Raw genomic sequence first — 14,679 nt, forward strand, 5'->3', positions numbered from 1 at the left:
GGGAAGCCTTTTTAGCATAGTGTGATAGATGTTTTGCACGACTCTAACACTTTTATCTTTCTTGTCTGGCTGAACAATGTGGAAACTAGATGCATACAAATAATATGGGCAATGTTCAATAATGTGTAAACAAGTAAGGTGTATGCAAGTATGAAATGTCCCTGTGTTTGATTTCCATTCTTATTCAGTCTTCAAGCCCATTGACTTTGCAGATTTCAGTGTGGCTGGACCAGAATTACACTTTGGTCTAGGGGTCTGTTTGATTTAACTGTGGTACCTCTTTCCAATGGAATGCTGGGCTACTAAGCTCTTCTTGGTACTGATATGGAAAGAAATTAAAAATATACTATTAAAAGGAAAGGGCAAGTTACAGAACAGACTGTACATTGCATTTTTGTAAGATGGGGAAAATAAGATTATAATATTTGTATGTGTTTGTATATGCATAAAGAAATACTGAAAGCATATACAATAAAGTAATAAAAGATGTTATCTGTAAGGAGAAAGGCAAGGTCAGAGGTATACAGGAACATGGGGAGGACTGAGATGTCTCAATGTCTATCTTTTTATATAGTTTGTTTTTTGAAATGAGAATGTATTGCCTATGTACAAAATTATATTTAAAAAATATGTTGTTATTACATGTGTACTGAGAATGTTTTACCTTCAAGGAATAGTTGAAATAGCTTTTTATTATCCATAATTTGTTCATTAATTTAAAGGTAACTTTCTTAATAAGTTTATTATCCAGAATTTAAAAATTATCATTATATCATTAAAATTTCTTTATAAAATTTCATTTACTGTTGCCACAATCAATGCTAGGTTTTGTCTAAGGAGAAAGAAACTGAAGGCTTTTATTTATGTATCTTTAATTTAAAAAAAACACTTAAAGTGCTACATTAAAGTTTCAAGTGGAACTAGTTTTTCTCAACTCTGTTCCATTTATTCTAGTGTAAGACCTTTACCACAAACCAGATGGGGTGAGGTTGGGTCTAACTTACTTTGAATTCAATTCAATTCAACAAATGTTTATTGACCTCCTACATGCTATGTACTGTTCTAGGCACTTGTAACAGAAAACAAAAACAACAATGATCCCTGCCTATGTAAACTTAAATTCTAGTTGGAGTGAGCAGGAAGCAGAAAATAAATATAACAAATAAGTAAATCAAATAGTGTTTTTATTAAGTACTGTTAAAAACTAACTTTTTAAAATAGAAGATAAAATCATGATCTAATGCAAATATAAAATGAGCACCTATCAAGATTTTTTAACTCACTAATTAATGAGGAAACCAGTAAGATGTTGTAACTTGTTCAAAGGAGAAATAAAAGAATTACATGTTTATATCTAGTAATATGTACACTGAAATAATTTTACAAATAAATGTAAAAACTGGTCAATATTCACAGATCACTGAGCAATTACATTCCACCAAACACAGCTAATTTTCCTTTCTATGGACAAAAATCATTTGCATTCAGTTTTCTTCTACATTCCTATCAACAAGAATCATTTGCATGATTGTCAGTTTTCTGTTGCATTTCTGTGGATAAGAATGTACTAATGTCAATGTTCTACAACCAATGGAGTAAATTCTGAAAGTGAGAGGACTTTCTCTATCAACAAGGTTTAATTGTTATGGATCTTTCCAGTGATAACAAACATAAAGAATCAGTGGTACCACATTTAGAAGACTAATTTTTTTTGTGGCTCTAGAAACATAGTTTTGACTCTTTCATAAAAATAATAAACCACTATTTATAATACTTTACTTATCCCCAAGGAGTAGCTAATAGTATGGAAACCAGGACTGTTACACTTTCTTTTTTTTTTTTTTTTTTAACTGTTTTGGGTGTTTTAGGAGATTTTTTTTTTCCCTGTCTACTTGTTTCTTAATCAAAACCCTGGGTCTGGAATTTTTGGTAAAACAAAATGTTACCTCTCACTGCTTATTTGCTTTGCTGATTCTTTAATGGAAGTTCTTTTTCATGTCTCAGATGCTGGGAACTTAGTGCTGGAGACATCAAGTGGATTTATCAAGCCCCAATCTTAGCAGCTATCGGGGTAAGTTTAAAAACCTGTATAGTTTAAATAAAGAAGAAAAAGATGCATAATTAAACTACTGCTAAAACCCAGAGAAAGTTTGTCTGTCACTTTGTTTCCTAAACCTCACATTACAGCAATAGCTATTGGGAAAGTCTGGATTGGGGATCAGAACCTTATTCATGGCTGACACTGCGATCCATGAAGAAAGCGCACACCCTCCCTTTAATCTGCCAACATGTAGGGAAAATTCCGGGACTTCAAAATATCTATGAGCATTTATAGGTTCAAGCAGTTGGGGCGGTCCTTAAACTCTTCCCCCTTTTCAGCCATTATTTTATAAAGTTCTGACCACCTGATCACCTGGTAATAGGTAGGAGGAGGGGGCAAAGATGTAATAGCAAGAGAACAGAGGAATTATCGAGAGAGAAAAATGATAGTGTGATTTATTATAAAACATTGCCTAAAGCTTTTATTTCACATACTTTCCCCAAGGAGTTAAGAGAATTCCATACTCTTTTGGACTGTCTAGTCCAAAAAAGACTAGAGTTGGCAGTCGTATTGGATGGGACTTATCTGCCTGTATATTATGTCTGTGTTACAAAAGAAAACAAAATCACACACTTTGTGTCTAACAAAACTCACCAAAATGCTCAATATTCTGTAATATCCTAAATGGGAAAAGAATTTGAAAAAGAATAGATACGTGTATATGTATAACTGAATCACTTTCCTCTGCACCTGAAACTAACAACGTTGTTAATCAACTATGTTCCAATATAAAATAAAAATTAAAAAAAAAAAGAAATGTTTACTCTTGACCTTCCCTGAAGAGTTTATGGTATTAGCTTCTCTGTGGTTTGATGAAGAAATTATACCACCTTGTGTTTTCCTGGTTTTCATGTATTAACCCAAGATTATATACATCTTTAAAAAAGGACTGATATCCCAATATTAAATGTTAAATAATTTGAAAGTAATATAGCAGCCTGATTTTTTCTATTTTTTAATTGAAGTATAGTTGATTTACAATGTTATGTTAGTTTCAGGTGTACAGCAAAGTGATTCAGTAATACATATCTATCTATATCTATCTGTCTATCTAGCTATCTATTCCTTTTCAGATTCTTTTCCATTATAGTTTATTACAAGATATTGAATATAGTCCCCTGTGCTATACAGTAGGTCCTTGTTGTTTATCCATTATATATATAGTAGTGTGTATATGTTAATCCCAAACTCCTAATTTATGCCCCCCCAACCTTTCCCTTTTGGTAACCATAAGTTTGTTTCTATGCCTGTGAGTCTATTTCAGTTTTGTAAATATTTTCATTTGTATCATTTTTTTAGATTCCACATATAAATGATATCCTATGATACTTGTCTTTCTCTGTCTGACTTACTTCACTTAGTATGACAATCTCTAGGTCCATCCATGTTGCTGCAAATGGCATTATTTCATTCTTTTTTATGGCTGAATAGTATTCCATCGTGTGTGTATACATATGTACATATATACATATGTACACAGTACATATATGTACATACATACACACATATGTACATACATATACATATATACATATATGTATACACACACACACATATATACACACACACACACACACACACACACACCACATCTTCTTTATCCATTCATCTATTGATGGACATTTAGGTTGCTTCCATGTCTTGGCTGTTGTAAATAGTAGCAGCCTGATTTTTAACCAATTTTTTCAGTCTTTCTTTGTTCTCCAGTTTCTTACTTTTCTCATTTTGTTTTCTTTTGGACAAGGTGTGTCAGCATGTTGGCATGATGGATCCAGAAGGACAGCCATTAATGTGGTTGAGGTTTTGTAAGATCTATCCAGATAGTCAGGTAAAAGCTTATTTATCTCATAGGAAAAATGCAGATAGCAAGCTAGAAGAGATTGAAGAGGAATCTTCACTTCAGAAGCTCATTGATGTAAATATTTAGAGGGGAAAATAAAGTACAGAAGTTTTAGAGAAGCCAGTTTGTACCCTTGCTACAGCAGCCTGTTATCAAATTAGACCCGATTCTAAGTCTTAGGGGAAGCTCAAAAATGGATTGTGGAAATGAACATATCTACAAAACAAAAACAGACTCACAAATATACAGAACAGACTTGTGGTTGCCAAGGGGGAGGGGGTGGGGGAGGGAAGGATTGGGAGTTTGGGATTAACAGATGCAAACTATTGTATATAGGATGGATAAACAACAAGGTGCCTACTGTATAGCCCAGGGAACTATATTCAACATCTTATGATAAACCATAATGGATAAGAATATGAAAAAGAAGATATATGTATAACTGAGTCACGTTGCTATACAGCAGAAATGAACACAACGTTGTAAATCAACTATACTTCAATAAAATTTAAAAAAATGGTTTGTGGATAAATGAATGAATGAATGACTTCAGTTTAGAAACTCATATTAATTTTAATGAAGTGCTGCTGTATTAATGTAGTGATAAACCATCCCATCAAACCTAGTGATAAACTATATCCCTGAGAGATTATCAATAAACTTAAAGAAGATAATTAACTTTATAAATTAACTGGGGTTTACTACTCTGATTTCCCTTTTATGCACTGATATGCTAACCTTATCTGCATTTCCAGGCCTTTAACTTTCCTTTCTCTCTCTTCCTCCTTTATTATGTTTGCTCCTCCATCTCTTACTACCATCTTTTTAAAGGGATAACCCATGTCTTAATATTTTTTGTGTCTTCAGTGCCTTGTACTTGAATTGATAAATAAGAGGTAATTAAGTATTATAAAAATGAGGCAAATTTAAGAACATTAAGTTTGTGTTTTCTTTTGATGAAAAGGAAGGGCTTATTAAAATCTAAGGGATCCTTGTAAAATTATTAGGAATTGAAGCAAAGAACAGTGGAGAAAAAAGTAAATCATAGGACATTTTCCACTGAAATAGTTTAATTTTATCCAAAGCTTTGTTGTTTATTTAGAGATCTTAGTTACTCACATCAGCAGTGTGGATGAGAAGTTTATTTGCTGAGGTTTCTAAATTGCAACGTGAAACAGTACAGTTAGGTGATATAGAGGTTCTGAAAGATTCACCATTGATGAAAGAGAACCAGAAATGATGGTACACTCAATACATTTTGAAGGAAACTTAGGTGGGATGCCATTTTCGTCTTCTAGAACTAATATTATGAGCAATGCAAAGCAAGAATTCTTAAATGTTTTTCCAATATTACAACATCCATTTAATCTCAAAAATCAGAGAAGAGATTCAAGAGCACCTTTCTGTTCACTTAAAGTTACCTTTTTGTTTCTTTATTACAATTCAGGGTTATCTCAGTTCCTTTTAAGGTTTCCTCACTTTACTGTGGAAACAGCCTGTATGGGAAGAGATGCACCTGGAGCCCTGGTCTCAGCACCTGGAGTGTAGTACTCCTTCCTCTGAGCTCTTCTGTGTCCTGAAGCCAGGAAGAATGCTGCTAATAATAACAACATACACAGCAAAGTGCTTACCACCATTGGGCACTGTTTTAAACACTTCATTTACATTGATTGATCTAATCCTCCCAATAACTCTAAATGAGGAAACTGCCCAAGGTCACTCAGCTAGTAAGTGGTGGAGCTCAGATTCTAATTTCAGGGTCAATGTCCCTACCTAGTGAGCTCACAGTAAATAATGTGAGCTCTTATAATAAAAAGCTTACATCCCGCACTTATAATAAAAGCCAACATCCCTGATAGTCCAGAGGAGACCCTGTCACTCATGCCTGCACCCCTTTATGCTCTCTGCCTTAGCCTCGTTGTTTCCCTTTCGGTTCCTTGAACTTGTCCATGTCTGCCCCTCTCAAGACTATGCTTCCTTCTACTCCTCACTTTAAATGTCACTTCTTCATTGTGGCTTCCTTTTTGCCCCCAATCAAAATTAGGTCGCCTATTATAATCCGCAGAGCACGGCGAGGTTTTTATTTCTCAAGATCATCATCAAGTATAATGCTTCTGATTGTTTGTTGAATGTCCATCTTGCCCACTAAACTGAAAGGCTTAGGTGAACAAGAACCATATTTTTCTCAACTTCTATATTCTAATGCCTTGTAATTTTCCTGGCACAGAGTGGACACTCAATAAACACTTGCTGAAAAAATAAAACATGCATACAAAGTAAATATTCTGGGACACGGTAAGAGGGAAGAAGTGAAATAAGAGCAGAAAGCCAGTATAATTACAGAACTTTTGAGTCCATTTTACCAACCTTTTTATTTTCTAGAGAAGGAAACTAAAGCCCACACAGATAAAGGTCACACAGCCAGTGTAACAAAACAAAGACTATAACCTGCATTTTTGGACCATGTTCTTTTCACTTAACATTCCAAAGCATGTCAAAATTTTTTCTTGAAGTTATGGGAAAATAATCTTTTCAATTTTATGGGTACATTTATAATTTTTTATATGTTAACTCTAGAATAAAAGGTTTGTGTGTTTTTTAGTCTTGCATTTCGTAGTATGGGTGAGCGTTCATAGGTTCTAACTTGAAGAAATCATATCAAGAGAATTGAATTTCGGAGATAATCACAGACTTTAGTACAAATTTGGAAGGAACAACTTGATTTTGGAATCATAGAATCGAAAATTGTAGCACGATGGTTTTCTGTGTTTTGTTCATATGTGGTAAAATTATGTTTAAGAGAATTAGGGTAATTTGAAACATTAATTTTTGTTCTGAAAATAAATGTCTCTAAATATAATTAATTATTCACCCTCAACATCTTGCTGTTGATTTGAAGATGATTTGAAGTTCTATTTAGCATTAAAATATGAAAGGAATGGGCTTCCCTCGTGGTGCAGCAGTTAAGAATCTGCCTGCCTAGGGGACATGGGTTCGATCCCTGGTCCGTGAAGATCACAGATGCCGTGGAGCAACTAAGCCCGTGCACCACAACTACTGAGCCCGCGTGCCACAACTACTGAAGCCCGCATGCCTAGAGCCCGTGCTCTGCAACAAGAGAAGCCACCACAATGAGAAGCCTGCACACCACAACGGAAGAGTAGCCCCTGCTCACTGCAACTAGAGAAAGCCTGTGGCAGCAATGAAGACCCAACGTATCCAAAAATAAATAAATTTATTAAAAAAATATGAAAGGAATATTTCCTAATTGACAACGGGACATGAAGCATTGTTTTGGTCCTGGGCCTCCCAGAGCAGCATTAGGAGGAACAGTGTGCTTGGCCCACAGAGCAGGAGAAGCCACAGGCAGGGCAGAATGGATTAGAAGTGGTGAAGGTGAAGTTGGCAGAGGTGATAAATCCCGACCAAGCGGGACACTGCCCCCTGACACCCGAGAACCTACGTTTTCACTGGTGTCAACCAGAAGAGACTATAATAGCTGAAGAGAAATAAAACCACAGTCATAAAAATACAGATTGTAAAATTGAGCAGATTTGCTCATGAGCATTTACAAGATGGTCTTTGAAGAGGCCAGTAATACGGGGTGGAAAGAGCTTTGGTCTTAGTAGAAATCTGAGATCTTGGAATTACAGGTTAGGGAAAAGAAAAACAGAAACTCTGTGGTATTTGTCTTTACTTGTTTCCTTCATCCTGTATTAGTCGGCTTCATCCCTCCATCCTTTCATTTATCATCCTCTGATGTGTGATCAAATGGTCTTTCTAGTCCCTGCTCAATTTCATTTTTTACCAAAATGTCTTTTCTTTTGTCCCTTGACAGAGTTAAATCTCTTTCTATTTATCATTTGATGAATAAATATTTTGGAGTGCATGTTTTGCTTCATGTTTTATCTCAAAACGTTTTCTTCATTAACCCTCAAACAATGTTGAGATTGGTATTTTTATTATTCTTAGTTTGAGTCCAAGAGCAGTTATGCAACTAGCTTAGGTATATACAGAAAGTGCTGTAGTCGGAGTCAGGTTCAGGCAGCGTAGTTCCAGAGCCCACAGTTTTCCCTGTTTGTGGTAATTGAATTTAAGCTCTGCCAGTGTTTGTCAGGGTGAGAGCACATACCCTGGTGCATACGTGCAAGGTTATTAAGTAAAATCAATTAACATTGAGAATATTGGCCCCTCTCCAACCCTTCTGAACACATCTTGGAGGTCTCATTTTGATACTGGTCTTTAACACTTTTCTAATGTGTGTGGTGTCTTCCTTTGGGGGATGGAGGTGGGGGACAGGCAACCCAGTATAGGTAAAATTTCATATGACTTGTTTCCATTGTATTTTTACAGTTGCCTCTTGCTTGTAGCAGCTTCTATTGGTTTTCCACTGATGGTAATGATATGAAATTTAAATTTCAATAATTTAATAAAAGTGGATTGCTTGAAGAAGGGTATTAAGTAAATAATAGTAGATGAATAATATTGATATGGCCAAAATCATGGTGGTGCCACCCTAAGCCACTTGGAAAATGCTGAACTAGATCAGTTCCTTTGACAGTGAAATTTGGAGTTACTGAAAAAGGCCTGACCAGTGTAACCAGTGAGTGTCCACATGGTTGTGGGAGGTCAGATATGTGTCATGTGTTCAGGAACGTTAAGGGTGTAAATGGACAGGTCATGTTTTCTGTGGCTGGAAGGATGGGTGCATCTGTGGAAAATGCAAGAGATCAGACTGGAAGTGGATGGGGGTTGAATCATGATTGGACTCATATTCTGTGCTATAAGGACATTGGAATTTTCCTTAAAATTATAAGACATTGAAAGATTTTAAGCAGGATAGTGATCTGATTAGATTTGGATTTTGGCCTTATGGGGATGGTGCCTCAGGCACAAGATGCTCCTAACCCTGGAGATGCTGCAGAGAAAATCTGTTCACCACAAGCTCCCAAGATGAAGAAGGATAGACTGAGTCAAGCAAACTCGGTATTCTTCCCACATTCACTCATCAAATACTTCAACCCGTCCTCCCCAGGGATGGAGACAGTATGGGGGACTGAGGAGCACAGACATGCACATCAGTTGAGCTGCCTTCCCTGGAAGGAAAAATCAGGAACGGGGATTAAATGAACTAGTCTGGAGGTATGGCAATCTATCTAAGAGAGCTATTGGCTATTCACTTTTTTAAAAAAATTATTTATTTATTTTTGGCTGCATTGGGTCTTCATTGCTGCACGCGGGCTTTCTCTAGTTGCAGTGAGCAGGGGCTGCTCTTTGTTGCGGTGTGCAGGCTTCTCATTGTGGTGGCTTCTCGTTGCGGAGCACAGGCTATAGCACACAGGCTTCAGTAGTTGTGGCACGTGGGCTCAGTAATTGTGGCTCACGGGCTGTAGAGCGCAGGTTCAGTAGTTGTGGCGCACGGGCTTAGTTGCTCCACAACACGTGGGATCTTCCTAGACCAGGGCTCGAACCCATGTCCCCTGCATTGGCAGGCGGACTCTTAACCATTGCACCACCAGGGAAGTCCTGGCTATTCACTTTTAAGTACGTAATTCTATCTGACTGACTCTGACATCAATTATGATATTTTAAAGGTCCTCAGATTTCTATATGAGAGGTCATTTTCTTGATGCAGGCTTCCAAAGAAAGATACAGGAATTAAAGAGTTGCATTAAAATTGGAACAACCAGGACTTCCCTGTGGTCCAGTGGTTAAGACTTTGCTCTCCCAGTGCAGAGGGCCCAGGTTCGATCCCTGATGAGGGCAGTAGATCCCGTATGCCACACCTGAAAGATCCCGCATGCTGCAGCTAAAGACCCCGCACGCCACAACAAAGATCCCACGTGCCACAACTAAGACCCAGCACAGCCAAATAAATAAATATTTAAAATTGGAACAACCATAAACAGTGTTAAACTAAGGTGAGCAACAAAGGGACATCAGTGCTTCAGTAGTTGGTGACCATGAGCAGGGTTACAGCAATCCATGTTTTTTTCTTCTTTTGATAGGAGTCAAGCCCATATCTTCAATTCATATAAATCCATTCCTTTGGAGAGACCACAAACTCCCAAAGTATTTCTCTATACAATGTGTTGCTTCATCTTAGCTGAACTAAAATGCAAATGTGCAGTAAGAACTATTTTTTTAAAGGTGCCAAGAAAAGGTAAATATCAATAAAAATGTAAATGTATTACTAATTTAATTACTAATTTTAATGTATTACTATTTAATAATATATCTTTTATACTTGGAGGGTCGAAATTTCTTCCAGAGTTACTTTTCTTATAGTACATACATCTAAGCAATGTTTATACAGTGGGAGTGGTAAAATAGAAAATCCAAGATTCAGTCTTAAATCAACCCAAAGCTTTTATTTATTAAAGACACTGAAATTGGAAATCAGGGCCAGTCACTCATGAAGACGTTAGAATTTATGTACTTGTTTTTCTATAGGCAGTAGTTCATTTTCTGGTAACTCCTCAAAAGTAAGCCATAGAATCAAAAAATGTCCATGTTGGGAAGCATTCTGGGGGGGCTCTTGCCTGATGTTGATCTGGCAACACTATTGCAGAGATTTTTGAGCATTAAATAACCCTACAGAGAACTTATAACTGTGAGAGTTTATAGTTTGCTTTATATATGTTGATGGATTTTAGGAAAATACAGGGCAATAGTCTGTCCCTCCTTCCCTCTCCCCTCCCCTCCTTTCCTCCCTCCCTTCCTTCCTACCTTTCTCTTTCTTTTCCTTCCTTCCCTCCCTCCCTCCCCCTTCCCTTTTTCTTTCCCTTTCTTCCTTCCTTCCTTCTTCCCTTTCTTTCTTTCTTTCTTCCTTGTTATTGGTATATTTGCTTGTTTTTAGATGTTTACCATGTCTTACAGCACCACTGTGTACCCAAGCTAAGGGCTAATGTCTGTGGTCAACAAGTAGTTTGTGGTGTTTGTCATGGGCTTGCTCATTCTATGAAAAATGATCTAATGTGAATGACTAAGTAGTGGCCCCTGAGGAGACTGCATGCTACTCAGAGTGCATTAAATGGAGAGCTCCAGACTTTCAATTTTTTTCTTATATATGTTTTGTTCCATGTACCTGTCAAAGGATATCTCAGGGAATTCTGGCAGATGGAATAAGATGGTACTTCTAATAAATTCCTTTAAGAAGAATTCTAAAGCGATATGTTTAAAAAATCATATCCAGTGCATTTTATAAAATATGAAAAGAAGAGGACAAACAGAACATAAGCTTCTCAGCTGCTGTTGAGTCAGTGATTCATTTCTGCCCAGTTGTTATTAAAGGAGGCTCGATCATGAAGCACAAGAAGGGAGCATGAGAGGGATGACTGGTAAGGGAGAAGTTTTAAGTAAAATGGATAAAATTTAATCTCTGATCTTTGATGGAATTACAAATACAATTTTTTTTTTTTTTTTTACCCAGAGGAAAATCTCTGCTCCATAATCTCTTTCCTCTTCTAAATCAGTCAACTATAGAACCTTGAGTGAAATTAAAGCTCTAGCATTTACCCCTAAGTTATAAATTGAATTCCAATGGATAAGAAGTGAACTACATATTTTGTCTTCATATCTATTATACAGATAATCAAATTATAGTAGCTGATATAGATTAAGGAGTTTATTTTCTATCACTTAAGTGTTCAACATTTAGAATTGATGCACATATAAACAAAGCAAAAATGTTCCTCATGTTCATGATATTGAAAAAGAAACCAATATATGGGGTGAGATGTGATGTATTCAGAGAATCTCTGAGGGCAGCTAATACATAGCATCCCTCTTTGCTGCTCAGATTCTAAATAAGTCGAGATATGAAACAAAGGAGGAGAGAGAGAAACAAAGTAAAACCCTTATAGCTGTTAGAGTCTGGGTTGGAAGTTGTGATCTTCGGTCTGTTAGCCAAGTGGGCCAGTCGAAGAACCCCATAATTAGGCAGGATCTGCCCACCCAGGCACATATTGCTGAGGGGCAGGCTCCTAAGCCTGGAGATGCTGCAGAGAAAGTCTGCTCACTGCAAGCTCCCAAAGAAAAGAAGGATGGGCTGAGTTAAGCAAACTCAGTATTTGTCTCATTTTCACTCATCAAATACTTCAATCCATCTTCTCCAGGGTTGGAGACAGTAAGAGGGAGTAGGGAGAACAGAAGTGCACGTCAGTTGACCTACCTTCCCTGGGAGGAAATATCAGGAAAGGGGAGATAGCTAATCTTCCCCCATCGTGTATCCAAAGGCATTGATGAAATTTTTTTTTTTTTTTTTTTTTTTTGAGGTGTGCGGGCCTCTCACTGCTGTGGCCTCTCCCGCTGCGGAGCACAGGCTCCGGACGCGCAGGCTCAGCGGCCATGGCTCACGGCCCCAGCCGCTCCGCGGCATGTGGGATCCTCCCAGACCGGGGCACGAACCCGCGTCCCCTGCATCGGCAGGCGGACTCTCAACCACTGCGCCACCAGGGAAGCCCCATTGATGAAATTTTTAAGTGTAAATAGATAGTTTTAAATATATTTTATAACAGTGGAATTTCTTGTACATAAATTTTGACTTCTTTCTCTACTTATGTCTTTTGTGATAGACACCTAGAAGTGAAAATTCTACATTGAAGGGGGATATGCTGATTTACCTCAATATAAGTAGGGTTTAGAGAGTGCACATTTCATTCACTCATTTATTCATTCACTCATTTAACAAATCTTGGTTAAACACCAAGAACATGGCAGGTGCTGTGTGAGGCAGTGGGGATGAGATGGGGGGAACAGGCATCAATTTCTCCTTAAACTTAAGCATAGTGGGTGAGACAGACATCGAAACGTGACGGGTGCTGTGGTGGGGCTGGGGTGTGGGGAATAGCTTTTGAGAAGTGACATTCAGCTTAAAGCCTGAAAATGAGCTGTCCTAGTAAGGGTGAGAGAGTGGAGGGAGTAGGGAGAATGATCCAGGCAAAGCTGATTCTAGGAGCAGTCTCTGAGATGGCCCGAGGAGCCAGAGGTTTCATGGCTGCAATTTTGACTTTGAAATTCATCTGTGGTTCACTTTGAATAAATCTTTAAAAATTTAATTGACAGAGACTCTAATGTTTATATTTGCATTATTTTAAAACCACCCTTGCATAAAATTTATTCTATGTGCTACTGGCTTATTAAAACCACCCTTGCATAAAATTTATTCTATGTGCTACTGGCTTATTAACAGCTTTAAGCAAAATTTTTCCTCCAAGAAGATTACTTGAGATATGCAAGGACTCTCTAAATGATTTTTTTTCTCTTTGAATGATATTTCACTTAAAATTTTTTTTAAATCTCATGAGAATGTGTTGTTCTTTTTCATTCCATTTCCCCATGTATAGAGTCATTTTTCCTCCTGCAGACTTGGATCTTTCTTTAGAGCAGGATTTTTTCTTTTATGTCTTCATTGATTTGTTCTATTTATCACTTCCTTCAGAAAGAGAAATAATCTTCATAATGACTCTGAATTCCATGCTCTCCATGTAAGCATCTATCCCTCATCACAGAAGTCTTTGTTCTTCATCCCTTCATTTGGGAAGATTCTTCGAGTGTCTTCTAAATTGCTAAATCCACTTTCCTACTCTGTTAGACCTAATGTTTAGGTTTCTAATACTGACTTTAAAACTGGGTTATAAGGTAGATTCTTTACAATCTTTTCTTAACCCATCCTGCTCTTTAAAAAATTTCTGTCTCCATCTCAATCTGCTATTAACTCAACTCTATTTTATGGGCAGTTTGGTGCAGTGGTTAAGAGTCCATGCTATGCATCCAGGCTGCATGGGACTAATTAGGGCTCTGTCGCTTGCTGGCTGTGTGATCATGCATAATTTGTGTAAGCTGTGACTCAAATTCCTCATTTGTATGATGGGGGCAATATGCCTATCTCATAGAGCTGCTGTGAAGACTAAGCGTCAATTAACCTAAAACACTTAGAATAGTAAGTAAGTAGTAAATAACTTAGTTTCTAGTTAATCTATATTCTATACTTTCCTAAATTATTTATAATAATTTTTTGGAAATTCATTCAACTGTTACTGCGTGTATCAATATGTGTGTGTGCATGTGTGTGTGTGTATGTGTGTATTTTGTTTACCTATCTTTTAAGGCAGCAAGTTCTATTTTTCTTAATTCTTTCCATAATCCACTTTGCTGTCCTTTGAGTTATAAAACCAATGGACTAATTGGTGTGTGTCTTCTTTAATAAGTTTCTGGGAGTTTGCAGTATTTACTTAGTATGGTCTACTGACTTGAGTACAGAGTCCCTGGTCATGGGCATTTTAATATGGACGGAGTTTAAGGTTGGCCCATCTGAAGCCATTTGTAATTCTTTATTTTTTCCAGGAATAAGGAATGGCAAATAACAATACCCAGCTAACATTGCTTCCACAGCGCTGCCACCTTCAGCTCCTAGCACTTGGTCCTTCACACAGTAGTTACACAGCATCACTCCCCACTATTTTCACTCCCAGCTGCATTTGTATTGCCACGGAGTATAGTCTTAGGGAAAGAGGAATTAATGAAGCATGAAATAAGTTTGGCCATTCAGAAAGTAGCACTCATGTGATAGACAAGTCGTAGTTTCTCACCTTCTTATTGAAAAAGATTATGTGGACATCAATCAGGTGTTGTAGTGGGTGAGGATGAATGAAAATCCTCAACTCTCATGTTTTGAATCTTTTTATCCTCCTGAAAAGAAAGTATAAGATAGTGGTTAAGAGTGACGTCAGCATCA

The 14,679-nt window shown here is 37.2% G+C and overlaps 1 protein-coding gene across 2 annotated transcripts in view; it reads left to right on the plus strand.

The window, feature by feature from the left end:
- Nucleotides 1-14,679, plus strand: part of PTH2R (parathyroid hormone 2 receptor) — a gene marked incomplete at both ends in the record, with an annotated part of 100,415 nt that overhangs the window by 69,750 nt on the left and 15,986 nt on the right. For both annotated transcript variants that reach the window (XM_082840867.1, XM_082840866.1), the window contains one exon: nucleotides 2,005-2,071. In XM_082840867.1, the coding sequence (XP_082696993.1) occupies nucleotides 2,005-2,071 (67 nt within the window). The remainder of the gene's footprint in view (nucleotides 1-2,004; nucleotides 2,072-14,679) is intronic.

Source organism: Leucopleurus acutus, assembly GCF_964270905.1.
Source record: "Leucopleurus acutus genome assembly, chromosome: 6".
NCBI classification, from domain to species: domain Eukaryota; kingdom Metazoa; phylum Chordata; class Mammalia; order Artiodactyla; family Delphinidae; genus Leucopleurus; species Leucopleurus acutus.